At 39.8% G+C, this 27,993-nt stretch overlaps 2 protein-coding genes across 9 annotated transcripts; one reads left to right on the top strand and one right to left on the bottom strand.

The window, feature by feature from the left end:
* Nucleotides 1–4: 4 nt before the first annotated feature.
* On the top strand, nt 5–21,856 carry pou2f1b (POU class 2 homeobox 1b). 7 transcript variants are annotated; one of them, XM_041056844.1, is made up of 14 exons: nt 5–50; nt 6,849–6,914; nt 7,630–7,721; nt 9,657–9,836; nt 10,765–10,882; nt 11,003–11,094; nt 11,249–11,422; nt 11,642–11,783; nt 11,989–12,134; nt 12,397–12,585; nt 12,731–12,845; nt 12,933–13,269; nt 13,388–13,476; nt 14,961–21,856. In XM_041056844.1, exons 1-14 carry the CDS (start codon nt 5–7, stop codon nt 15,230–15,232), a joined length of 2,058 nt encoding a protein of 685 aa, XP_040912778.1. In that variant the 3' UTR covers nt 15,233–21,856. The 7 variants fall into 7 exon arrangements, with proteins under 7 accessions (XP_040912778.1, XP_040912773.1, XP_040912777.1 ...); XM_041056839.1 differs by having other exon boundaries at nt 11,980–12,134; XM_041056843.1 differs by having other exon boundaries at nt 10,762–10,882; nt 12,400–12,585.
* LOC121194177 (T-cell surface glycoprotein CD3 zeta chain-like) lies at nt 21,856–27,987 on the bottom strand. Of its 2 annotated transcripts, XM_041056847.1 has the most exons (8): nt 27,741–27,987; nt 24,866–24,932; nt 24,581–24,678; nt 23,793–23,828; nt 23,577–23,609; nt 23,410–23,469; nt 23,282–23,311; nt 21,856–22,620 (listed from the first exon to the last, which is right to left on the bottom strand). In XM_041056847.1, the coding sequence occupies exons 2-8, from the start codon at nt 24,915–24,917 to the stop codon at nt 22,552–22,554; spliced, it is 378 nt and encodes a 125-aa protein (XP_040912781.1). In that variant the 5' UTR covers nt 24,918–24,932; nt 27,741–27,987; the 3' UTR covers nt 21,856–22,551. The 2 variants fall into 2 exon arrangements, with proteins under 2 accessions (XP_040912781.1, XP_040912780.1); XM_041056846.1 differs by lacking the exon at nt 24,866–24,932 and having other exon boundaries at nt 27,741–27,981.
* Nucleotides 27,988–27,993: the final 6 nt, after the last annotated feature.

Raw genomic sequence — 27,993 nt, 5'->3', positions numbered from 1 at the left:
CAAAATGGCGGACGGAGGAGCAGCGAGTCAAGATGAGAGTTCAGGACCAGGTAATGATTACAGCATTTTACATATTCATACTCATATTCAAACTGTGTTACTCACAATTTTATGATAAACGGAATACAGATGGAACGCAGGCCGACTATCTGATCAGGGTGCAATTCAGCTCTGTTTTAGTTTACACTCAGCTAGCCAACTGTAATTTGACAGAGGAGGAAACGAGCTATTGCAGTGCGACGGCAAATTACATGGAAACATGCCTCCCCCCTTTGTGTGATTAGACGGCTGTACGCCGCTACATATTCATACCTCTGCCGACAAATACAGTTTAGCATATTTTATTAGTAATCGACGACGTGACTCTGGTTCATATATGATATATTTAGATATTTGACTAACGCGGGTTGATTGAAATGAAGATGCTAGCGGGCTAGCGTTAGCTCTCTTGCTAACGCTTGGCTTTGTGTTGATGCACACTGAAGCTTTTGTAAGAGGTTTGCATATTCATTTTTTGGTGAGTCGGGCAGTGGCTGCGCTTGTTTCTTTTTCAAGCGCTATTTATGGGGAAAGGGGGATACGTTGAAAAAAATGTCGCAAACCTGGCTTTTGTTGTACACAGTGTCAGCTCGGTGTGCACCCAGCTCGACGTGATTTTATAGCAGAGCATTCTGCCCCAGCCTTTTGTGTGCTCGGCGCAGTGGAGCTCCGGCAGCCTGTTGTGTTATTCATGTGGGCCTGCCTGAACCAGAGTGCGGACTTCAGCATATTCCATCAGCCGACGAGGAGCTGGAGCTCATCCTGCGTGTCGACACAACACGTTGTGATGATAAAGACGGAAAGGTGCTTGTTAAAAAAACAAAAAAGAGGGAAAATTAAAAAAAAAAATGTCTATTCAGAGTTGAAGCGGTTGTCTTCGGAGTGGCTAACTGGCTGCCTTCTCTAACTTGGTCCAGTGGTTTAGATGCTAACTTTACGTTTGCGTTAATTTGATTCCGCTAAAATAGAAACGATATTGTAGCGATTAGCTTCTGGGGGTAATGAAAACGGCGTTGTGTTTATTGTGTTCCTCGTCTGTGTTCATGTAGTTAAAACTACAGCTTGATAGAAGTTGTGCCGAGCACTTTTTTTTCTCGAAGTGGTGGTAGTCTGGCATCGGGGATGGTGCTGGTGTTTATCTGCCTCATTAGAATATTTAATGTATTTTTACAACTACTCGTTCCTCCTGACTGTTTTGGAAACTTAGTTTATACCTGTTATGCCCTTTGTTGTTGCAGTTGTTTTGACCTAGTCAGTGTGTGCGGAATACAAAGATTGTACCTGTGTACCCCCCCTCCACCCCTCACCCACCCTCTCCCCTCAGGCACAGGGAGGGGTAGTGAGGCCCACTTCCGGAAGGCCACAATAATAACAGGCAGGGCATTCTTACTATTCACTCTGCCGGTTTCATGGCCGGGCAAGACACAGCTTGATGGCACTTTTTGAAAGGAACTGTTAGTTTGTTTTAAATGAAGCAGTCTGTAGTCTGTTGTAATACCACTGCAGAAGGTGATTTTATCATCTCTAATACTGGAGCATTTGCTTTTTGACTGAACAGTTCAAGTTGTTTTTACACTGGAATCAGCTGAAAAGGTGTTTTGTTACCACCAGAGTCTCTGTGTGTGATGGATAAGGAGTAACCACTTTGGAGACAACCATGCTGTCTTGTTTTTAGTACTGGGGGGAAAAATACTGAGGAAGACATAACTATCTTTGCAAGTAAAAAAATGGATATTGAATTGATCTGCAGCTTCATGTTTCTCTGCTTAGCTTGTTTTAATAATGCAATTCAACTTTATGCCCCAGGCCTTACTTGTGATTTAGACTCGATTCTTTGTGATCCAGGTATATTAAATTCATTGTTACAAGGAGAATCACAGGGTAACTTTGCCCACAATAATGATAGAGTTGCATTACAGGCAATTCTATGTTATACTGCAAGATAGGGACGATACTAAATTAAATCCTTTATTTTAAGATAAGCTAGGAAAAGAGTTTAAGCACTTTATATTTATTAATACTCATTAAATGTTGTGAATAATTACATTGTAAAGTTTTTTGTTCGTTATAATTTTGTGAAATTAAAGCAACTGTCTGGAAATAGGCTCCCTTGCATAAAAAAAAAAATAATTGACTTATTAAAATGGGCTACTTAAGGAACAGATGAGAAATAATTCTGTCATCCCCACACTTAGGCTACTTTTCTCATTTAATCAGTTTTACAGTTCCACCCTCATTCCAGCCTTGTAGTTCCATCATGAATATTCATCGATGTAAACAGAGTTGTTATGAATAATGCATCATTTGCAGTAATAAATTCAGGACATGCCATCTCAGAGTACCAAGAAGGCCTCCATGAAGGCTGCAGTCACACAAGCTTTTTCAATGTGGAGAAAGAAAATCATAACTAATAAGAACTGCATGCTGTGCTCTAAACAGATAACTACTTGTTTCTGGTGATCTGCAGTATAGTGAGTCATTCCTAACTAAACAATGCAAAACAAGAATGGCTTATTACTAGTACAGCAAGTTAAAACAGACATCTGTCTGAAAGAGGCCTTTATAGTTAAAAAAGTGGTTTCTTTAGGACAAACAAGCTGTCAGGCTATATCAGGCTCTGTAGGCTCAGCACTTGGAAGAGATACATATATGTAAAGTCTATTCTGCAAAATACCTGTGAGTACAAGTGAGGATCCAAGATGATAAGATATGATAAGATACACCTTTATTAGTCGCACAATGGGGAAATTGTATGTATCATGTAGGGTACAGGAGTTATTTTACATAATGGGGGCTTTTAGGAAACACAGACAGAGAGTACTTTATGGTTGGTGGATGGCCTACAAGTTGTTGCATTTACCAAGCAACAATTGCCATGTTGTCCCTGATGACTCTCATGTGTCCCTCATTATTAAGAGCATCAGTAAACATTTGGAAGAAGAGAGTAGAACAGTTTTAAAACACAGAGCAGGTTAAGGACAAAATAGGCCTTGGCAAGATGATGTTCAGTCAAGTTAAAAACATTCTTCTGCAGTTGAAATAATGTGTCTTCTTTAAATACATGAGGCAGAGGTGGCAGCGTATTGTAGTAAATGGTTCAAATCTAGAAAAAGAAAGTGCCGTATTTTGTTTTTACAATTACACATGAATAACCAGCAGTTAATGCTAATATCAGCATCCTTGGTGGCGAATTTACATGTGAATTCAGGTTGTCTGTACCAACAAACTGCAGAAAAGGGAATCATGACTGGCCTCTGCATGCACTGATTGGAAGTAGTTGAATATTCCTACATGCCTTCCCCCCTAGAAAATGCACTTTAATTTAGTTTGATTGAATTTTCCACCTAGCCTGTAGACAGTTGGCTAATGACCACCCAAGAGATACCACGGTAGCTTACAGTAGTGTTAGCCCCATTACTGTTTATCAGATTACACTGCATCCTGTGATTTGTTCATTTGTGCTGCAGTTCAGTGTTGCTGTTTGTACTCTCTATGGTCAGATTGTGTTGGTTTAATACATTGACTAGAATCTGTTTTAAATTGTTTTGATATTCATGTTGACTATGCATTGAACCTGCAAGCTTTACCTTGTTTGGTTATTAATTCCCTCAAAGTGAAAGATTATCTTTTGTGACCGTTCCAAAATCTGCTTAGTGCTCAGACTGGTCTAGATGAGAAAAAGTGGTCTTGATGTATTCTGAGTTTAAGATGAAGAATATAGGTATCAGGGCAGAATGTGGATGTGCTAATTAAGTTTTTGCTCTGTCTCATGTTGAATCTTTACGCTCACATTAATGGCTCTGCAGTATTCAGTCAGCCTTCCCATATTACAGTGCTAATGAGATACCTATTTAAAATTCTCTTTGCAGGATATTTGTATAATGCATTGTTCCACAGCCGGGTTTTGCAAACCATTCAACCAAGTAACTGTACATGTGTTGAAGTGCACTGCTGATAACTGCCTTTGCATTCACATCTTCTTTGTCTTCTCATTTGGTTGCATGATGTGATTGTTGAAGAGGTCGTTAAAACAGACTAATCTCTCAACCTCGCAGGCACATTTTGTTGGGATGACCTTTTTCAGATATTTTACACAAGTGTGACAACTGTATATACTCTGTGAAGCCACCTTGGTAAACAGTAGGCTGGAGCTAAACTAAACACTGTGTTGTTTGAAGGGATAAGCAGCAGAGTGGTATGGAGTATAATGCAGTGTTCATTTATTGTTCACATCAGTGTTTTCCAAACGAAGCTCTGAAGTTGCCAACAATTTGAAAAATAGAAAAATCACACAAATACGATGACAGATTGGTGCAAGGCTGATCTTAAGTATTTTTATTATCTTAATAATCAATAAACTGCCATGTACAACAGGCAGATTGTATTCAGTTGTAACACCTTAAAACCACCACTGTGATTGAAAGTTTGTGGAAAGCAAGGTAGCGCGTGTGCAGGGAAAAAAAAAAAAAAATTAGAAGGCTGAAAGCAATTATTTTAAGAATTGATCATTAGTTTAAGCAAATTCCAAATATTTATTGGTTCTGGACTCTGCTTTTCTGTGACTTATATCACAGCAAACTTAATATCTTTGGAGTTTGGACTGTTGGCCATCCTCAGTTTTAGGAAATTGCAAAGGGCATTTTCACAATTTTTAGGCATTTCATAGACCAAACATGAAGTTCAAATGAACACAACAGAAAGGCGATGAGCTGTTTTGATACAGGGGTACTTGAACTTATCTAATATAACTTTTTTGGGCTATATCAGACAAAAAGAACTTCTATGAAAGCACACTGCTGTGTACAAACAGCTGCCAACACTGTTTTGTGACTGAAGACCTGCCCCTCATGTCCTCGCACTGGTGATAAAGGTCTATTTGTTTTTCAGTATATGCTGTGTTAACGCTACCGTGCCCATTGTTTGATTTGGTCAGTTAGTACGTAAATGCCTTTTGCCAGTGGGAGAAGTAAAGAAGTTGATTAGAGCTGCAGCCAGGAGCAGTTGTTGTTGTGGATTTAGTTGGTAAGCCCCTTCCTCTGTAGACCACAGTCCAGCCTTGCATTCCAGTCTAGTCATTCTGATTCACTGGACACCTGTGCAGCTTCATAGCAAGGCTGATTCCCTGCTGTATTAACTCTCCGAGCATGCTGGAAATGGATTTTAAAAGGCTTCAAAATTAAATACTAATGGAATGTAAAGCTAATCTAAATATGCTAATCCCCAAACACTTCATAAACATAGACAGCAAAAGCCCGCCACCCACTCTCTGTAGTCGCTGGCTGTGGAATGCTTTAGCCACAGGGGGTCTAGCAGTAATGACAGGCTTGTGGTGGATTAATGTGGAGTTATTTATTTCCGATTGAGCGGGTCCCCCTCCCACTCATATGCCCCCCTCCCCCCATCCTACTCCCCCCTTTTTTAGCAGTTAGTCCAGGTCTCCATGACTCCTGGAGATTCTCAGAACGAGCAGTCTTAGACATTCTATTAATGCAGGCCGCCTTGCTAACACGCCCAGACCACCGCCGACAGGCCTCACACTGCATTCTGGGATATCTTCAGCCTGTTACCTGCTCTTAGCTAATTACTTTTTAGCCGTGGACTCGCACAATAATTGGACTTGTGCTGCTGCCTCCCCTCCCTCTGCTGCGCCAAGTGCTAGTTTGAGCACTTTTTTTCCCTTTTCTGTGTCGTCCTTATTCCCCTGTTTTTTTATCGTTCTCCAAAAGCCATCCAATCAATATGCTAATGAGCTGATAAATATTTATAGAGGTTTAAATTATGCAGAAAGCTTTCAGAGCCCGGTGTGAAATGCGTCGCTCGCAGGACTTCAAAGCCTTGCATTGCTAACGAGGCAGGGGCAGATTTGCATACGGCTTTAATCAGCTGAATACTGATTATGCTTCATTATAGAGTTGGAGGGTGGGGGGGTGGTGGCGGAGTTGGAGGAGGCCGCCAGCTGCACTTGTCGTTTGTTTCATTCCAGCAAGAGAGGGGAGAGGGTGAACTTTTTCAGAAGTACAGACAATCTTGGCACACGAGAGAGAGACAGAGAGAGGGAGAGGGAGTGCAAAGTAGGCACTGTAAAGAGAGAGGGGCTGAGCTATAAGAAAAGAAAAGAGAGGGTGCAGAGAGTGAGGGAAGGAGAGCTGTTTGCCTAAACCCTGTTGGCTTTCACAGTGTGCGTATCCCAGTGTTGCTCAGTGAACCGTGCGGTGGACAGTGCCACTGTGTCTGTGTGTAGCTCTGGTTGTATTGAACTCTGCTCGCTGCTGACCAGTGGAGAGTGAAGAGAGGGAGGAGTGGGAGGAGGGACAGAGTGCCGGACACCCTGTCGGTGGGTTTGCCCGGCAGAGGCAATTTTCCTTGATAGGCTCGGCAACCATGCTGGAAAACACAGGTGGAGCAAGAGTGGGTGAGTTTTTGATGAGGTTGTGGGTGAGGAGCTCAGCTGGGTTTTGTTGTTGTATGAAAAGCGAACATCTCACTTGGCACAGTTTGCATTGTTATATGACTTAAAATAGTTTATTACATTAATGTAACATGACACTTATCATGTTATTCTTTTCATATTACACCGGACAATAAACACAGCTGGTTTGTTTTGGTGATTATTTTTTGCTGTGTAATGCTGTTTGCTGCTTTGAATGCTGAACATCATTGAAATGTTGTGGAGAATCAATCCAAGTAGGATAGATTCAGGTGACAAAAGTGAGAGCAGTCTGCAAATCATAGAGATAGGGCTGTGTTATGCTTTTACCGGGAGTGGGTGTGAGTGTGTCTCACTATCTATCTCTGTCTGGCTCTTCCAGATGCTAAAGTGAATAATCAGTCAGAAACTACTAAATGTGCAATGGAAAGTGGTGACGGAAACAGCGGTGAGTGACCTCCACCTTTTTTTTTTTCTTTTCTTTGTTGTTCCTTTGCCGGGCTGAAATCAGGATGTGCCGAGTTTTACCTCCACATTCAACAGGTTTCAAATTCACATGAAAAAAAAGGGAACATTTTTGCAGCTGAAATCTGTCCACCTTTTGTATTATTAGGCCATTATGGGGAAAAAAGTGATGGCAGCTTTCCAAAATCCTTGTGAGCTGTTCTCCTTGAGTTTAGCTCACAGAGCAGTTTCCTTCACTTGTGCCGATTGAATGTCACAGTAATTCGCTCTGTCTCTGTGCTTCAGGGATTCGGTGATACAAATTATCGAACTCAGGGTGCAGGTTGTAGATTCAGTGCTCAGCCTCATATTTCTGTTGTTTAATGATTAATTAAGTAAATATTAATGATACTGTATGCTTCCAGTTTTTGTGTATGCCCACAGTGTTAATATTTAATGCTCTGATGATTCACCAGCCTGCGTTTGAACAGATTTATGCAGCAGTTTTAAAACTTTGGCTCACCAATACCATTATATATGTTGTCATTTTACTAGTATCCCTTGCACCTGAAGACTGTTTGTTTTTCTGAAGTATACTTCTCCTAGTACTGTGTTCCTCATTTTTTAAGCATAGATGCCAGTTTAACCACATTTAATAAAAAAAAACACCTTTCAACGCCTCTGGCAGCACATTTCATGAACTGTATTTCTGTTCTCAGGGATCCAAACCAATGGATTGGACTTTCAGAGGCAGACTGTGCCAACCACAAGTGCAATCACAAATGCACATGCACAAGCCCTCCTCCAACAGGTAACATGTGATGCACACCACCACACTCTTAAAGCTGAGTAACGTCTTGTTTTCCTGTTTTTGTGGAAGGAGCAGATGTGTAACCTAATTTTTGGTGTATTGACACAGTTTTATAATGGAAAAAATGTATGAAGTTTGAACAGAGGTATGCTCATCTGCACTCACACATGCACAAGCAGAAAGAGTTCATTTAAATGAGCCAGGCTCTCCTGGTGTCGCCTGGCAACGAGGCAGATTAATCAACCCTGTATGCTAATTAGCTGCTCTGCGGTTGCTCGGAAACAGATGGCCGAGAATATGCAAATCTATGCAGAATTTACATGCACTGCATAACAGTTATTTTAATTAGCATCTCAACTCTCTCCTCCCTTCCCTTCACTTTTCTTGTCTCTGAAGGCTGCAGCACATTTGAAATACCCACATTCTCACTTCCTTTTTAATTTAAATTCCTCTCTCATTCTCAGAAAGCTGCTCAGGTACACAGTGATTTGATCTTTCATTGTGTTTTTAGTTTTTGTCTCTTTATTTAGCCTGTCTGAATCAAATATTCTTTCTGATAGCTTTTAGTTAAAATATTTAGGAACATTTAGTCATTTTTTTATGATAACAGCTATGAGATGAAATTAAGAGAAGGCCTACCTAACACTTTCAGCAATGCTCAGTTGTGCCTGTAGGAAGACCTCCTCTAAGCCCCCCCCCCCCCCCCCCTTTGCTTCACCTCCACTAGTCTAAGTCGGAAGACTCGAGTGCTCTTCCGACCTCCGTCCAGCAGAGCGTATTGCCTCAAACCCAGCTAATGTTGGCCGGGGGACAGATTGCTGGAGTAAGTGGCCTGTTGCCTTACTGCCTTGAATTAAACCTAGTCATAGCCATGCATCTGGGGTGACACCGGAACATGATCAAACCTGGCTGAGAGACTTGGTGATGAAATGATGGCTTACCCTCGTTCTGTGGCTAAGGCTGGTATCTCCTCTGCCTGTCTGTCTGTTCATTGTCGTGGTTGTTAGGCTATGTCCAGATTCCTCCATATCAGGAAATAGAGGGATGTGTTTGGACTTAGTCTGTGTGTCTGTACACTCATGGTCGGGCCAACCACATGACACATCTCATATCCATCTTCTCCCTGAGGCCGTACTGTAGTTGAGATGACCGGGCAGGTTGTGGCAGTGAACGGTCACTGTGCATGTGGATTTTGAGTTTGAACATGACATCAACATGCTCATTTGCACTTGTGACTGGCTGCATGAGTCTTCTCTCCATTTACCTGCCTGGGCTCATATTAGTGTTGCCACGATAGCCAGAGTTTCAATACTACTTCAATACCTCTGTGAAAGGTTTAATTCAGTAGTTAGATTTACATAAACAGTTAGTACTTTTACCTGATGTATTCAGAATGGTGGGGAATCCACTTCAACATTGTAAGAACTTGTACAATTTGGGATAATAAAACTGACAAATTGGACTAAATAGAGCTGTAGTTCATGTCAGTAAACCACAGTTTAAACAGCCGTTGGGAACAGCATCAACTTATGCAGTCCACCTGCTGTTATTGATAAAACTGGGGCCAGGGGGGAATAAAGTGTTGTTACTTGTGTTGTCTTATGTTACTTAATGAAGATAGATTTACAGCTGACATGTCAAGACCAGTGTGTAAAGTATGTCACAAGTCTTTTATGCAACACACATTTTTGTAATATCCTGCTGTGGTATTGTAGGAGTTATGTTAGATATTGAACCTTTCAGAGGTATCGAAGCCAAAACTATTGTGACAACACTAACACATCTAGTCGCTATGATCATACTTAATTCTGACTTGTCTAAACACTACTTGTCGTCTTTCTGTCTCCCTTCCCTCTCTCTCTCTCTCTTTCTCTGTAACCTCCTGTTTCTGCTGTGCTCCTCGGCCTGTCTGTTTCTCTGTCGCTGTCTTTTCAGTTGACCCTGACCCCAGCGCAGCAGCAGCTGTTGATCCAGCAGGCCCAAGCTCAGCTCCTGGCTGCTGCCGTGCAGCATTCGGCCAGCCAGCAGAACAGCACCACTGGGGCGAACATCTCGGCCTCCGCAGCCACACCCATTACCCAACTGCCCCTGTCACAGCCCATCCAGATCACCCAAGTAAGACAAAATCATCCATGCACCAGCGTTTGTAAAAATCCTTAACAGATATTTTCACAAAACTTCACAAAAGCCCCTAAAAGACTTTGAATAAAGTTGTCTATAAGATCAAATTTGAATTTTTAAATTTAGTTTTAGTGGAAGCACAATTTTTAATTATTTCACCAGCAATATAGGATAAAGAAACTCAGTGAGAAGGCTAAAGGCACCACAAAATTACCTTTTTAACTTTTATTATGTACAGACACCAACTAAGACAGTTTCCATCTGGCTGTAAAATTGTTAAATAAGGCATGTGAATTTATATTTCTATTGTAGATTTTTACCAGTGAAGCAAACCTCTAGGTTTAGGCTTCTTTCTGTGGTACAATAACTAAGCAGTTTTTTTGGTCAGGATCACAGTAAACATTAATAAACATGCTGAATCATGTTTGAACAATAGTTCCAAGTCAGTGCAGAGGATGCAAATATCATATGTTAAGTTTCCGTTGTAGCAGCATGTGACTGACAATATTTTCCAAACAGCATGCAGGGCCTGCTGAATGCCGTATTTCTCTGCTTATTGAATCAACTGCTGACGTCTTTCTGGAGGCAAATGTGGCAGCAATTCACTAATTGAAATGTGGAAGATATGGAAATGTAATAAGTGACTAGTGTTTGCTTTCAGACAAGACAAACCATCACAAAGATAACAGCACTAGCATGTATGGCTTTGACAGGCTCTTTAAGTCCATGACAGCAAAGTACCATGTTTATTGCATAATTCAAACCGAACAGACAGTGTTTTAATTCATGGTATGGTTCGACATAAAACATAAAAGTAGTTTGTATGTTTTCTAGTTGTGAAAAAGTCACCAGATCTTGGGTCGGGAGTTCCTCTACATGAGTGTGGTGATGAATTTATTATATATTTTTTTTCTTCCAGCAGCTGCAGCAGCAGAATCTAAGTCTGCCTCAGTTTGTTCTGGTTCAGCCTGGCCACCCAATCGCCACACCACTGCAGCCCACTCAGTTCATCATCTCACAGACACCACAGGCCCAACAGGGTGAGCTCAACAGTGTTTGATTTGCATGCAGAATCAAGAAAGAAGATATATTTCAAACATTAGGTTGTAATCTAAGCTTTCTTTTAATCTTCCCTCTCCTGCCTGTCTTTCACTCTGTAGGCATATTGCAAGCCCAGAGTCTTCTAACTCAACTACCTCAAAGCCAAGCTAACCTCCTGCCGACTCAACCAAGCATCACTCTTGCAACTCAGGTTGGTAATGATGCAAGCACCTCTTTTAAACTCAGAAAAATGTATTTCAGTTACTCTGGCTGTGCATTTTCTTCTACATTTTCTTCTGCATTTAAGTTTATTCCCCTTTTCAGACTCCCTCTCAACCCCAATAACATTTTGCCGTTCTCTGCAGCCTGCAACACCAACCCGCACAACAACAGCCACACCTATTCAGTCCCTGCCCCACAGTCAGACACCACCCAAGCGGTTGGATACCCCCACTCTGGAGGAGCCTAGTGATCTGGAGGAGCTGGAGCAGTTTGCCAAGACCTTCAAACAGAGACGTATCAAACTGGGCTTCACACAGGTGTGTGTAGGACTGAATAGATTTCTTATCCTCGAGTTGAGTGATTCTCAGATTTATAATTCTATGTGTTTTTCTTATGCAAATGATCGTCAGTTGATATTCTCATGCTCAGATTCTTAGTACATATAATACATACCATTATTTACTCATGCTCTTTTCTGCGGGTGAAATGAATTGTTCTTACATTATTCATATTTCTGTCTCTCTCTCTCTCTCCAGGGGGATGTTGGCCTGGCCATGGGGAAGCTGTATGGAAACGACTTCAGCCAAACTACCATCTCTCGCTTTGAGGCCTTGAATCTGAGCTTTAAGAACATGTGCAAACTGAAGCCATTGCTGGAGAAGTGGCTTAATGATGCAGGTTTGTCCCAGAACCTGCCTGAATGAGTGGTACAGAAACAAATGACATAAAGAGATAATACTTTCAACCAATCTACCTATGTAGCCTGTCTTTTCCTCACCTCTGTGTTTGTCTGTTGGGATAAGGCAAAGGACAAGTTGTGCATCTTTACAGTACCTTGTCTTTACCTCCCTCCTGTTCCTTTGTGTCGGTGCTGTTTGTGCAGAGAACCTGACATCTGACCAGGCCCTGTCCAGCCCCAGTGCCCTGGGCTCCCCAGGCATGGGCATAGAGGGGATCAACCGCAGACGGAAGAAGAGGACCAGTATTGAGACCAACATCCGAGTGGCCTTAGAAAAGAGCTTTCTGGAGGTGAGGAACTCCAGAACCTCCATAAGTTACCAATATTGATCTAAGCAGGGAACATTTTGTTCCCATAAATAAAAAAAATGATTTGGGGGTTTTCAGTGGAGATTTTTTTTCATCTAATCTTCAACCCTGGGAGAAATTGTGGACATTTCACCAGTTTGTAAGAATGTAAAATTCTCACAGTATAAATGGGATTTGGAGGTAGAGAAAGATTTAGTCTCCTTAGTGCTGACAGGGAATCCCTGGCTTCTTTGCCCTCTTCAAGCAGAACCAAAAACCTACCTCTGAAGAGATCACCATAATCGCTGACCAGCTCAACATGGAGAAGGAAGTGATTCGGGTCTGGTTCTGCAATCGCCGGCAGAAGGAGAAGAGGATTAACCCCCCCAGCAGTGGCAACAGCGGAGGAGGCAGCACCCCCATCAAAACCATCTTTACCCCCAGTAGCCCTTTGGTAAGAGTGGACACACTTAAATGTAATGTTTGTGGTAGGATTATTATGTAGAGGAGGAGGAAATGTTGTGCGTTTGTAGCTGTAACTAAATGATTCTGTAAAACACAGTAGCTCATTTGGTCCTTACTCTTATTCTGTTGCCCAGGTGGCCAGCACACCGAGCCTTGTGAGCAGTCCAACTATTAACACACCCACCACTCTGACTGTAAACCCAGTGATGCCTCTCACCAGCACCAGTGTCTCCAGTTTGTCTTTCACAGGTGTGTGTCTTTTTCTTTAAGAAAGTGTGTTTCTCATCATGCAAAAAAAAATCACAGAATTTAAGGTCTCCCCATTCTCCCCCAAAGGCACAACAGTTGGAGCCACAAACACAGCGTCCGTCATCTCCACCGCACCTATGGTTACCACATCAGCCAGCTCTCCATCTCTAAGCCCGTCACCAACGACTATTCAGTCCACGACCACAGAGAGCAAGGCTGGCACTCAGGCACAAACCATCGTCACCCAGGCTCCGACATCCATAGCCACCACTTTAGGGACGGGTCAGGTGATGGTGGCTGCTCCGGGGCTGTCTGCAGCGCTGCAGGGTGCTGCCCAGTTACCCGCCAGTGCTAACTTTGCTGCTATGGCTGCTGCTGCAGGGCTCAACCCAGGGCTGATGGCTTCCTCGCAGTTCACACAAGGGTTAGTGCTGGCCGTGTTCAAACTTGTCCTCTAATTATCACCTCTGTTGACCTCGTTCAGTTACTCAGGTGTCCTCTCTATTGATTTATATGATCTTTTCCTGTCCCTGTTTGTCTAGGGGAGCCCTGTTCAGTCTGGCTCCTGGTGGCCTTGGCAGTGCGCTGAGTCCAGCCCTCATGAGTAACAGCACTCTGGCTACCATTCAAGGTGTGTACTAATGTCATACATTAAATAACACATTAAATATATTTTCTTGTGCGAGACAAAAGGTGTATCCAGTTGCATGGTATGGAGCAGGGGTTCCCAACCTTTTCTGAACTGTGAACTGTTTTTTTTTTTTTGTAGTAGCATTTAGTTTGGGCGGTTGGTCTTTCAAGAGACAGAGAAGAATAGAATAGAATAGAGTTTTATTTGCCATTTGCACAGATACACTGCAGTACATGTGCATTGGAATTTTTGTGCATCCCTCCCCAGAGTCAAGCTTAAGGTTAAAATAATACAATAAAATAAGAAATAAAATAACCAAGAAATAAATAATACAAAAGAAGAAAGTGTGCAAGAAACCTTGCACAAAAGAGAGAGTGAACAAGCATAAAAGAGCTTGAAGCCAAAATTAACTTGATTTGATTTCAGCATTTCATAATGGTTTTTTACTAAATTTAAAAAATACTCTGCAACACAGATTTAATCTTCTGCATGCTGAAAGGTGGTAATAACAGACTGGATACCTCCCATCAGGACCTCATTTTCTCTTTTTTTCCCCCAAAGAGCACATAAAGGATTTTAGGGCACAATGAAAATTGATCAAATAATGATAAATAAAGTGATACGAGCAGACATTCACAATAAAAAGGATTTATTTGTCTACAAAAAAGTACACTAGGTTTTTAATTATTTCTGCTTCAAATCGTATTTATTTAGTAAGTATGAAGTTATGCTTTTAACTGTATAAACAAGATTGTATGAACTATATGATCATTTCTGTGACCTCTTTGAGCTCAGCCAGTGCTCCACAGCAGGACAGGGATCTTTGTGCTGTACTGTCGAGCCCTGCACATACTGATTAACAGCTTTAATAAAAAAATCAGTTAATGGGTGTTGGGTGTGTAGGGTGTTTTTTACTGCAAAAATATCTATAATAGTCTATACATTTATATAATTGTTATTTTATCTTTTAATTGATTATACCATCTCATAAAAGCACAGTTCAGGTCTCCAGCTCAGGGGAGGCTGGGAACCTCTGATATGTCGGGCCAAATCTGATTCGCTGGATTTACTAATCCGTTAATAAACGGCCAGATAAATTGAGGAGTACATAAATGAGCAAAAATAGATGAACATATTTAGAACATGTACAGAGAAAATAATAATAATAATAAAAAAAAAAAAAAGAAAATTCATCACGGGGTCATCAAGATAACCCATTGTTGGTGTAATTTGTATAATCAAAGCAAAAATTTAATGAGAACACAAGACATTTGCATATTGAGGGTAGAATAATTCAGACCACGCCCATGAAGTTAATCCTGCTGAGAGAAAATTACTTCTGCGAGTAGAGGAATTAATCCTGCTGAGCAATAATAGATTTGATGAAGAAAAAAAAACATCCTGCAGAAGGAGAGAGCTGGCAAACATCTCATCATCTTACACTAAATCCACCACCTGCTTCTTCTTTTCCATATTCTCCGCAGCTCTGGCATCGAGCGGCACGATCCCCATCACTTCTCTGGATGGCAGTAACCTGCTCTTCGCCAACACCTCTGCTGGCAACACGCCCAACCTGGTGACCACGCCTCTCTTCCTGAACCCCCAGAACCTGTCGCTGCTCACCAGCAACCCCGTCAGCCTGGTGTCAGCCGGAGCGGGGGGGCTGCAGGTCACCGCTGATGCTCATCAACAAGCCACCACGGCTGCTGTGCCTGTGCAAGCCTCGACCATTACCACTGCCTCCAAGGCTCAGTGAAGCCAGTCAGGCTGCATCCTGAATTAACGCCCTATTTCTTATGTCGTGCACTACTCTTATCACACCACGTAGGGAATAGGGAGGTCGCTTGATATAGGCTCTGTGCTTCACTAACCACCCCACATTCTTTCCATTGTATCTATCATTATTTAATCCTTTTGCTGCCACCAAAAAGAAAAGAACCTCAAACGAGGTAGAGGTTTAACTTTTTCCTTTTTTTTTTTTTTTTTTGCTGTCTTTTCCTCTTAATGATTCTTGGATGTTTATTCCACAAACAGTCGCCAGATGGACACTGTTGTTGGTCTGCCGCTCCTCATGAAATCATAAAGTGTCCAGGGACAAAATATCCTTGGTACCATCAAGTTATTCACATTTTGTACATATATATATATATATATCTCCTCCTATTTCCAGGTCAGAATTTTCTCTGAAATACTTCTAACCAAAAACTTTAGGATTTTGCTCTTTTAACATTCAAACTAAACTGATTTACTACTAATTTCACAATATTCATCATCACTAATGGGGATTTGTGTGTGACCCCATATTTTGATTATCCGTTTTGGGTTTTTGGACAGGCCTTGACGTAAATCATATCAAAGTTATATTTTAGAGACTTTTTTCCTTTATCTTAACTGTCTGTATTTTTTGACATTTTCAGAACTTTGTAAGTCTAATATTAAGTTAAGATTTAACTATCACTTTTTAATCGTGGTTATAAGGCTTTAAAAACAAGTAATAAGTGGCCGACATAAAGGTTATCATTGCTTTAAGGGTCGGAGGGACCAGATGTGTCTCTCTGAGTCTCTCTTTCTGGAAACACTGAGTTTTACATCGTGCTGTGGCGGTGAAGTAGCCGCTGAGCTTTTGTAAAATGGCGGTCTCGGTGTGGATCATAGACACTGATAGAACATGACTGAAAACATTATGTTGAGAGCTTTAAAAAGAGCTGCAGACGTGCAGTCCCGTGTCTGATTAATGGTGATTTGTTTTGGATGGTGATCCATTGGAAAACTGTACATTGTGTTTGGGTTCAGAGGTAGGAAGTAAAAGTCTGCATGTGTTGTCTACAGCTCAGGCAGATGCTGAGAGTTCAGTAACTGCATAAGGCTCTGCGGCCGACTGGTCTGTTTTGAGGAGGACTAGTCAAAGGGCATGGACATCATACCAAAAGTATGGTGGCATTGGCTAGATGAGGTTATTGTATTGTGGGTTTTTTTTTTTGTTTGTTTCTTTTTATAGTAGTACCGTTGTATCTACTTGTGCACAGTATCTGTACCAAAAAACTGGATTGATGAGCTGCAGTCTGCCTTTTTTGGGAGGAATGAAATTCTGTCTTTTTTTTTTTTTTTTTTTTGTCTGCAGTCACTTGACTGGCTTACGTACTTTAAGATATACCAAAAATATTTGTTAAAATAATTGCTGTGTGTAGTTGGTGTAGCTTAGTCTAGTCAATATATTTATGAGTACAGAATCTCTCTTCATTGTCAACAGATATTAGAAATGCAATATTTTGATCATTTTCCAAAGATGACCGTTTTTTTTTTTTGTTTTGTTTTGTTTTGTTTTTGTTTTGCTTTTTTTAAATTTGACCAAGTGTCTCATAGCTCAACTTTTAATTGGCAGCACAACTGACCAAAAAGAGAGTGACAGGTGGGTTGGGGCATGAGAAAGTAGTTTCCTTTTACGCTTTATGAATTGATTTTTATCAGCGGGGCCTCGCCCCTAATGCCTGATTTTGGTTTTCTTTGAGCCATTTGATGGCTTTTTTTTTTTTTTTTTTTTTTTCTTGTTTTAAATCAGTTTTGGCCGTTTTGGTAGCAGTTTTGGACTTTTCTGAAGCATGATAGAAAGGTTCTGTTGTTTGGTTTTGTAATAATATTCAGCCATAAAACAACAGCTTGAACCAAAGTGGTTTTCCTCAGTAGTCGCTGTGCCTGTCCGAGCACACAAGTTGCCGTTCATGATCTCTACTCTCCACACTGCTAAAGCAAAATATTTTCTTCTTCTCTCACCTCGGTCGATAATTCCTGATTTGGTGCTGCTGGATAAGGATCACAGAAACTTAGCTTTAACAACTTGCTGCTGAAGCTCCTGGTGAAGTTGCGCTGTTGAGAGGCCTGCATGCTTTCCTATAGCTTTATGACTACATCCTGTGAAAATCAGGTTTTGTGGTTCGGACCCTTCCATCTGGAGGGCTCACCAATGTAAATGAATAGATCCGTTCGTCAGACGACATACTACACCTCCTCTCAGCACCACCATTTTTGAACCAGCATGTTTGGAAACGATATGCTGCTCCCTAAATCTGCCTGTGGACTAGTTTAAAACCTGCCAAATTACCTTACCCAACACGTCGTGGGGCTAAGTACTCTTCTGTGCTACACATTCATCTAAACCCCAAACAAAAGTAGCATTGTTCTGCTGCTTCCAAATAGGAAAATGAGTTACCACAGTGATTATCGAATCAGTGAGACTGTAAGCAGCAGCATTTGTCCATGTTATCCTCTTGTGTACTTCTTTTCTGTTGTTGATTTATTTTGACTGAATATACCTCAGCAGCACTTAAACATAAGGTTCACCTTTAGACATTTCTGTGTATACAACAGTGTAGAATGTATAAGTACTGTCTGGCTTACCATTCAGAGTTTATACTGATGAACCATACATAATACATACATAGGAACCATACATAAAAAAGGACAACCTACTACTGCTATTTTCTAGTACTACTATTTATGGGGTATTTCCAGGTTTGAATATTATTTTGAGATCCTTCTTGCCAAAGTAAAAGCCTTTCTCTTTGCAGCTGGGCGGGTGTCTGGCTGCTCACGTTGCTGGTTTCCCTGTCTTTGAGGCCACGACGGGCCTAAAGGACTCAGTCCTGTTCCAGTGCTGTTTGTTATTAAAGAGTTGGACGTGTGATAGCAAGATGAACCAGTTGCCATCGGCACCATACAATGTTACTGAGATATTTATCTGAGGAAAGACTTAAGAATTAGAGAAACAATCTTTTCTTAATTCTATACATATAAATATATATATAAACACTTGTAAGATATTCATATTTTATATTTGAACCAGTATGTTATCAAGACTGAATGTAGTGTTTATCATGCTTACTCAAAAAATCTCCCCTAAATCTTCCTTTTTATTATTGCAAAAGAGCAAATTTGTTTTTTTAAACTGTCAAGACCAAAAAAAAAAAAATAATAATAATAAGAGAAGAAATCTGAGGCCACGCCCCAATGGAGCGTGAGTCGCTGACACCTGTGTCTGTCGTGTATCGGCGAGGTCTTTTCAATGGGAGGCTTTCGTTCTGGCGCTCCTGACAGACGGACCCTGTGGTTTGGTAGGAGACTCTGAAGCATCTGATCTTAATCTTTTAATAGATTTTTGTTTTGTTTTGTCTTTTTTGGTTGAGTCATTGTGGACTTGATTTGCTGTGCTGTCTTTAACAATCATTTGTTTTTTTAAAATATTACTTTATGCCTTTGTTTTGTATAGTGTCAGAGGGCAAGATCACTGGCTTTCTTAGTTTGACAAAGAAGATTAACATTATCATTTATGCCTTATTGTTACGTAGAAGACATGAGCATTGTAGCATTGTTGTTGTGTGCGAGTGTGAGTGAGAGCTTTAGCGTTGAGCTCACCCGGTGCATTGTTTTCACTGAAACAATACAGTGTACTTTGGGCATTTTTGGCGCGTGGGATGATTACGTTGCTACCTAGGTTTTTTAGGTGTGACTCAGACAGGTTGAGGATACCTGTGAGAAAAGCTTTACTAATAATTCCAGCAGGTGTGTGTGTGACAGTGTGTGTTTGTGTGTGAGTGTGTCTTACAAAGAGAGAATAGTGAGGGCAGTCTGCAAACCATTATAGTGCATTTTTTCCCATCTTCCAGCGGGTGTTTGAGAGTGACTTTTGTTTTTTTTTGTTTTTTGTTTTTTTTTTTTTAAAGGTGAGACATGAGAATACTTATTTTTGTTGTTTTTCCAGAGGGGGGTTCTCTACTGATTAACTAGAGCCTTTAACCAAGCCAGTTTTTGGTTTATAATGGTAAAACTAAAGTTTGTGTTCTACTTATGATCTTATTTCGCTGACAACTGATCTTCTTGCCACTGACTTGGCTTTAACTGCGTCTGTTTCAGTTGGTGATTCAGAGATTTTAAGATGCTCTTGTGGATCAGCCACACATCGAGTTGTCATATGTTGACCCACCACACTGGTTTGCTGGTTTTTAACGCTGACAAAAGAAGCGTGGGGCACCAGTAAGGAAAAAGGAGCTGTTGTATACCTCATTTCTAACTCAAGACTGAGTAAAACCTGCTTTAATCTACTTAAGAAATAAGAAAAATATTTTATAAAATCTCAAAAAAAAAGGAGGAAAATACACAAACTTGTGTCAGTGGAGAAGCCCAGTCATACCTGTACTTAGTGAAAGGGTTGTGGAAAATCCGCCACAAGGGGGAGACAGAATACATACCAGTACTTATGAATGTCTGCTGTTTTTCTTTCACAGTTTGGTGTTTTTATGCTGCAACACTGACATATTTTTGCATTGGATGGAAATTATTTGTTGTAACTTGAGATAAATGTTTCTTTTATCCTTACTTCTCAGTTTAAAGTTACTTTCTGTTATATAAATAGATCACTTGATGAATGTGGTGTAGGCAGACTTGCATTTTAACACCTTAATGTTTGAACATCTTTTTAAGTTTGACAATCCTGATTTTTTTTTTTTAACTTCATTATCACTCTGACCAGGTACAGGTATGTACGTGTCTTCCCACATGACGGTGCGCTGTCGCAGCCCGCTCTCGCTTCCCTGTGGTACCAACATTAACCAAAGACTTCTAACTTGATTGTATACGAATGACACCATCCCTCGCCCATCCCCGCCTCACTGCTCAGCATCAAACCCCGCCTGCACGCTCAAACCCGAGTCCTCGGTTCATCTGTTTAAAAAAAAACAAAAAAACAAACAAACAAACAAAAAAACAACAACAAAAAAGTTAGCTTTCTATTGCATGCGAATGTGTATCTGCCCGGAAAAACACTCCGGCATCCTGCCGGTGCAGCGGTTTCAGTGCCTGTGGGCGGGGATTGGATGGGATGGAACGGGAATTGAGCGGGCTTCTCTCCGACAGACACAAACCAATCTGGTGGTAGCTGGGTGATGTTTGTTAATACACACTGAGGGTCAATCCTGTGCACACTGTACATGCTCAGGACTCTATATGTTTGTCTGTCTTGAGCGCTGTTGCTAGGATGTTCCCCCTCCACACACTCTCTCTCTCTCTCTCTCTCTCTCTCTCTCTCTCTCTCTCTCTCTCTCTCTCTCTCTCTCTCTCTCTCTCTCTCAAGGACTGTGGTGAAAATGCTGTTCCTGCCTCTCACGGTGCATCTGTCTCTCCCTCATCACCTGTACACTGTAGTCCCAGGACATTACCCTGTTGTCTTCAGGAATACACGTCCTGCTGGCGCTAAAACTCACTGCTGTGTCCCCCTTCCCTTCTTCCTCCTCCACCTTCTCCTCCCTTTTGCCCCCTTCCCCTTCTGCTCTCTCCTTTGACATCGTCTCTTCACTACAGACTTCTGATCAGCTGTGACACTATGCATCATGGTCCTTCACTCTGCATGGACTGTGTCCCTCTGGCTCAGACCTCTGGCCGACGGGCTTCAGTGACACTTTGTTTAATGCTTTACTCTAGGTGAGGTTGTAGGACCTCACAAGCGCTATCCCAAAGCAAAAAATCCAAATATTTAACTTTTGACAAATGCAGATACCAAAGATAACTCTCTGTCCTGTGTGTGTCTCTCTCTCTGTTTTCTCTCCCTTCCACCCTGCAGCATGTGTATTAAGAGACAAACCCAGCACTGGCTTTAGTCCTAGCCTCAGTAATTCCAAAGCTTAGATGTATATTTTGGTATATTTCTGAGAAAAACTTGCGTGAAAAGCGTCTGTTTCTTGTTTGTTTGTTGTAATCTCTTTTTTCTGTCACAGCATGGAACTAATTGCAAAACTGTCTTATTCTTGGTAGGTTAAAGATATAGTATTTTTGTATGTTTTTGGGTGTGTCATGTGTGTGGTTATCAGTTCACAGCCCAAGTGACCATGGCTTTCAACAAGAAAGAAAAATAAGAAAAAGAAAAAAAAAAAACGCCAACCATGTACATATTAAGTCTGTGTATCTCAAGAAATGCATTCTGTAAAACATTTACTACTCACGTTGGAAGCTTGGGCTCATCTAAAGGAATGTGTCCCCGTTTTATTTCCCTGTTTTTTCTTATTCTGCAGTCTGATGAGAATTGACTTTCCTGGACTCTAATGTAAAGAGTTTTGGTTTCCATTATGGACTACAACACTGAGGGACACTGCTCCGATCTGACTACAAGACAAAAAAAAAAAAAGAAAAAAAAAAAGGCCCCCAGTCATGGCGGCATAGAACTGAAAGATTGTGTAGGAGTTTTAAGTATGTGAATCAGGATACATAGTAGATTTTGACGAATTTGTCTGCTGTATTTTTGTTTGTTTTGTTTTTATACACATATAAAGATAATCTTTTACTGTAACTGTACAGTTCTCTTTTGTTGTAAACATCATTAAACCATTTTCCAAGTGTTTTGACATGTGCATTGTCGTTTATTTGGATTCAGTCACACAGTAAAACATACACGTGTGATTATTTACAGCAGGTGGCTCTGTGGAAGGCAGTGTAGGTTGGTTAGTGCATCACTTTGGTCTAGACTAAACTGTCCCAAGAAGTATCAGATTTGTTGCTGTAAGATTTTTTTACATACATTCACATCTGTGTGTTTTACTGTATGAAAATACAGTAAAAAACACAGTTGAGGAATACATTAATAAACACTTGCAAATGTCCTTATATCTGCTTACAACTAATGTGTTATAAGCTGTTTATTAAATGTTTATATATCTTTATAAGTGCTAGTAAAATGTTACCCAATTAGCATGCTAATGCTAATTAGCAAGCATTAGCATGCTAACAGGCAACAAACAGCATTGTCACTGGTAGCATTAGCATGTTAGCATATAGCTCAGACAGTTCAGAACCCAAAGGTACTGAAGTTACTGTTGCATAAAGCAGAGAAAAGCAACAAATCCTCACATCTGAGAAGCTGGATCCACAGAATATTTGGCATTTTTGCTTGATGCATGACTTGGAGATTCAATTAGTTATCACAATAACATGCTGATTAAAATCCCAGCAACATAACAAATCAGTTAATCAGCTAATCTTCTCCGCCACAATGAACAATGCTGTTTCTTGACCCAGGTGTGACCATGCAGGACATCACTGGGAAGACGCAGGTGGAGATGGGACACTGGGGACCAAAGATCCGTTCTCCACAGGTTGGGCTGACTGAAAGGGGGAGAAAAGTTAAAGTTGTGCCTTGATCAGACTTGCAGGTTTGCGTTCACACTGACCATGTGGCAGTGTTTGCCAGAAGAAACTGTATAATTAGCCACAGTTTTGTATGTGATGAGAAGCTGCAGAAATCTGGCATCTGACATCATGTGTTCAAAATGGTCAAAATATAAAGAAACATGTTTATTGTCCTGCCATTAAACCATTCTGGATCACAAAGAGGAAACACTTTATCATCTCTTTTCCACAATGTTTCCAAACCTAGAAACAAGGCAGCGTGTTTAATGAATATTTTGAATTCTGAATGAACCTTTTAAACAACTCAATGATGCTGATGTTTTAGGCCTATGGGAGAATGAGATCAAATTGAAATTGTGTGAATTTTAGCATTACCTTTGAATTTTTACATACATTTAGCCTGTGGTTTGAAGTAAGGTTATATAAATATAAGATCTTATGAGTTTTTATGCTTTTAATATATTAATTTTGATTTAAATAATAACCTTTTCAGAAAAACCAATAAAGCATTTTAACCATTCTTACCAAAAACAGTTTCCTTTTATTTTGACCATATCTCACAGCTTTGAGAAGTTAATTTTATTCGACAGCTCTAATTGCCAGAGTGCTTCCTGTGTGAGAGAGGGAATCCCCTTACCTGAGATTTCTTTTTCTTTCCAGCCTTTTTCTATAGAAGAAATATGACATAATGACTGACAGTTTAGGCGCCTGAACAGGTGAGGAAAAGGCCTTTAAAGGTGTTTATCAAGAGAAGAAGGGACTTACCTTTCTTTTTGATGGTTCAAGCACCTGATAGGGATCAGCATCCTTTGGCCTCTCAAGCTCCTGGAGAGTAAAATATGAAACAATAAGTTAATATGGCGCCACACAGTTGAGCAGCAGAGCTAAAAATCCTCTGGTGTGAGAGGTGGGGGTGAGAAAGTCCTCCTTACTTGGTAAAGGGCGCAATTGTCTTCCTGGTTATCCTGAAGAACCACACAAGAATGAACTGAAATAAGTCTATTTACATGCATTCACACATTTATTTAATATTTTAATATCAATTAATAACCAGTCAAGAAGCAGTTATCATGAGCAGCCACTGTCAAACAATAAAGATGCTGAGTGAAAACTTTTTGAAAATTGTATGTGAATAAAAAGAGACTTACAGGCATTTCAAAAGCCACAGATGATTTGTGGGAATACTACAGAGAGACAAAGAAAATAAAATCCAATAAATTAAAACACTGAATAACAGGTCTGCAGCTAATTATTTTCATTGCTAATTATTCACAAATAGCCATCACAGGTTACAGGCACCCAGCACATTTAGTTAAATGATGAAACAATTAGGCGACCGTCAGGAAATGAATACAATATTTTGATAACTTATTGTGTTAAATGTCAAAAATCCTCTGGTTACAGCTTCTTTAGTGTATTTGTTAATTTACTCTGTTTTATATCATTTTAAATGAAATAAATTTGGGTTTTGGACAAAAAAAATCCTAGATGTTATCTTTGGCTCCTTTTTTCACAATTTTTTCTTTTTTAACTGTTAATAACAGTTAATTGAGAAAAAACATTAATTGATAGATATAATCATTAGTTGCAGCCCCACTTCAAATTTCACTCTTTATCTGATTGACAATTCACATCTGAGAAGCTATAACAGAAATATTATTTTCAAATGCTGAAATCACTTAAATGATAAATTAGTGAAATTTCCCAACTTGGGATGAATAAAGTATTTCTATTCTATTCTATTCTAAATTCAGAGCTGCAGTAATTTGTAGGTTAACTAACAGGCAACTATTTCTATATTTGATGCATATGATAAATGACAACATTTTGAATTGTTGAATCTGTGCCTATTTGGTCTTTGAGACATTACAGAGGACAATTTCAACAATTTATCGATTAATAAAGAAAACAATCTGCAGATAACTTGATAATGAACCTTTTCTTTGACGAACAATGCAGTGGCACAGATGCAGTAAACAATCAGGAACCCGTCCAGGACATAACAGATGATGGGGTTAGTGAAAAAACCCTCTACTGTAGAAAACAAAAGAGAGAAATGTTCAGCTGCAGGAAGACGCTGGGGGACACTAAGTACATTCATTCAAGCACATTTTCTTTAAGGTACTTGAGTGTTTCTCTCTTGTGTATATAATTTTCCTCAGTTACATACATTGCACAGGTTCTTTTTAGCCCACCATTTTTATCTGATGGCTGTACACACCAGTCGCTTTAGCTTGCAGATTCAGATGTAATAAGACTTTCCATGTCAGCATGGCACAAAAGGCGGCCTAAGAGGAAAAAAAACGAAACTTCTGAAAAGATGTTTAATTTCTAAATTGAGCAAATTAAATGACACAACCTATGTGTGCATTACAATTCCTTGTATTAAACTGTCTACTAGAATTGTGCAAGTATCTGTGTGAACATAAATATGGAAAAATACCAACTTACTATACTATAACTAACTTACTATAATAGATGTTCCATTCAAAATTGAATCCTTGAAATTGTTTCAACTATTTTCTATGATGTTTTTTTTTTTTTTTGTTCGAGCTACATACACTGAATTGTGGGACATTTTTAAACAAGTTCATCTAAATTAAAATTCAATTGGTTTATAAATTTTATAATATGTTGTTTATTGCAGAGACATTTTTCTGCATGCTTTTCCTTTTATTACATTTTGCTGATAATACTTAAGTGCTTTTACTTCAGAAAGATTTTGAATACACTTTTTGCATTACTGCTTTTCCTTGAGTAAAAAGCCAAAGTACTTCCTGGTTACTGTGGGGGATCTTACATCAATACATGGAGTGTATATAGTTATATTAAACATTACTTCACAGAACAGACAAGATGTTGCGAGTACAAGAAAGACCTTATTGTGTCCCATAAGCCATTCTGTTGACTGTTAACTGTTGTCAAGCTGAGTTAAATAGATAAAACAAAACAAAATTAAATGAGAAATGAATTAAGTAACATTTACAGTGTTACCCCTCTTTGTTATGATAGTATTATTTTAACCTGTTGTATATAAAATAATTTCGGTGGCTGATTTCTGACTCTATAGAGAGAAACTATAAAAGTAGCACATATGGTCACTGTGTAACGTAGAGAAGCACATATGAGAGTTGAGTAAGACCTATAGAACAGGAAATAAGATATCTACACTCGAGTATGTTAAGTCTCTTCCTGTCAGTGAGATGGGCTGCTTTGAGGTTTTGGTGAGGCTCCTTTATCTCAGTGTGCGGTTGGAAAATAAAAACCATCTTGTGAGAAAACAGCCAGTGGTGGTGATTCACTGAAGCAATACATTCTTCATCATATCATCAAACGTTGCTTCAGGATGTAAATTATTTTTAGATTGATTTAGCAACTTGTGCACTTACTGTCACTGAAATGGTTGGTAGCAGCTGTGGAGCTCACCTGTGACTCTTACGTGTGTAAATAGTTGACTTGTTGTAGTCTTGTTTGTTTTTTTATGGCTGTACTGTTTCATCAAATGAAAATGTTTTAATTTGTTGTGCATCTTTTTTTTAATACACATTACCCACAAAATTCAACCTTTAGGTTCCTAAAGGATCCTAAAGGTTCCAAATTTGCCAAAATATCCAGCTGAATTTGGGGTAAATGTGCATAAATAGATGCACAAACCATCTGAAGATATTTTCATTTCATGAAATGGTGCAGCCATGACGAAGCAGAGACCTTTGTATATTTTACTCATCATATTGCTCAAATTAAAAGCTGGAACAAAATAAGAAACAGGTAATGTGCAGAATAAGATAATTTTTCCACCATGAAAGCTACTTCAAGGTGAAACAAAAAGAAGAAACTAAGCTTTGAATCATTAGTGAACACGCTCCTCAGCTTTATAGCTCACACTGCACATATTTCCAAATCAATAGCAAATGATTGTCTCATGGAAGTGACACAAAGTCACAAGGTTACAAATGTGCGCCAAAGTAATAAATACATAAAAATAAATACGCCCATGGCATCAACTGCTGTTTACTCATGACAGTGTTTTTTCCTGCTGTGAAAGATTTGATGTTTTATCCTCTTACATCACAAGTCGCTGTGGAAAATGAACAGTTGAAATCCACCTTTAGTGTTTTCACACACGGTGTAGTGTCGGGAGGGAGATTATTTATTTATGCAGGCTGTAATCCCTTCATCATGATGAATCTGACTGAAATACATGACAGGATTTGAAAGTGGTTTTCATCACTTTGAAAATATATTTATATATATGTTTTTTTTCACAAACTCTCTCTAACTACGACATAAAGGAGAAAGACTGGGAAACATCAAACGCTCACAAACTTTTGCTCATGAAAACTCAAACGTCTGAACTTAAACCCAAAGGAAAGAAAGGGAGTACATTATTTTATACTCTGTGATGACACTGCTGTGAATTATGGTCACACATAGATTTATTTCTAAATAGAGGGAAAGGAATAAAACAACAAAAATGCCTCTGCAGTATGTAAAGTTTAAGTGAAATATGCATGTATATTTGTATATATATATATATTGTGTGTTATACTGTAATATAATTCTGGACAGAAAGCTTAGCAAAAATTCTCTATTGTTTCATTTCCTGTGTTCCATGTATATATTGCCATATTGCTGAATGATGAACTGCTGAATGAATAATTTCCTTACCTTCAAATAAAACCAAAAATAGATCTGTTTTTTCCACATGATAATGCTGCGTGCAAGAAATAGCTCCTCTAATCTTGTTTGTGACCCTCTTGCTCTTTTGCAATACAGAAATCAGAGGTGATCACAAACGTACGCGTCCCTACGCGTACCAAATATGAGTGAAGAAGTGATTTAAAGTCATTTAAAAGGGTTGGATGCAGCAAACTCTCTTGACTGAAGAGAGAAGGCCTGTGTGGTGGAAGATCACAGAGATTTCAAAATGCATTGCAGTTTAGTGTTGCTGAATTAATTCAGAATCAGCCTCTTAACACTTCATTCACAAAACCCACCAGGTGATGTGGCTTTCCTTCCTCAGGTTAACATATATTTCAGGCCTTTTTCCAAACTCATTAAAGTCATTTAGGAAAGTATGGATTTGTCTCACTTACTTGAACAGGAAACAGGCTCCAGGAGCATAAACAGCATAAACACACCAGTCCTCAGCTTGTCCATTTCTCTCTCTTTCTTTCTCTCTCTATCTCTTTCTGTCTGTTACAAGAAGGTTTTCTTTCTCTCCTGGTTGTTTGTCGTTGCCTCACTCAAATTTTCCCCTCGCTCTGATCAGAGGAAGTGGCTGAACTGACTACCTGTCGGTGGACTGAGACTTGGTTGCGTGTACTTAAAAGCATCGTGCAGACTTCA

The sequence above is a fragment of the Toxotes jaculatrix genome, chromosome 15 (genome assembly GCF_017976425.1).
Source record: "Toxotes jaculatrix isolate fToxJac2 chromosome 15, fToxJac2.pri, whole genome shotgun sequence".
NCBI lineage: Eukaryota > Metazoa > Chordata > Actinopteri > Toxotidae > Toxotes > Toxotes jaculatrix.
Note: the sequence above shows the minus strand (reverse complement) of the source record. Positions and strands in the feature narration are given on the sequence as shown.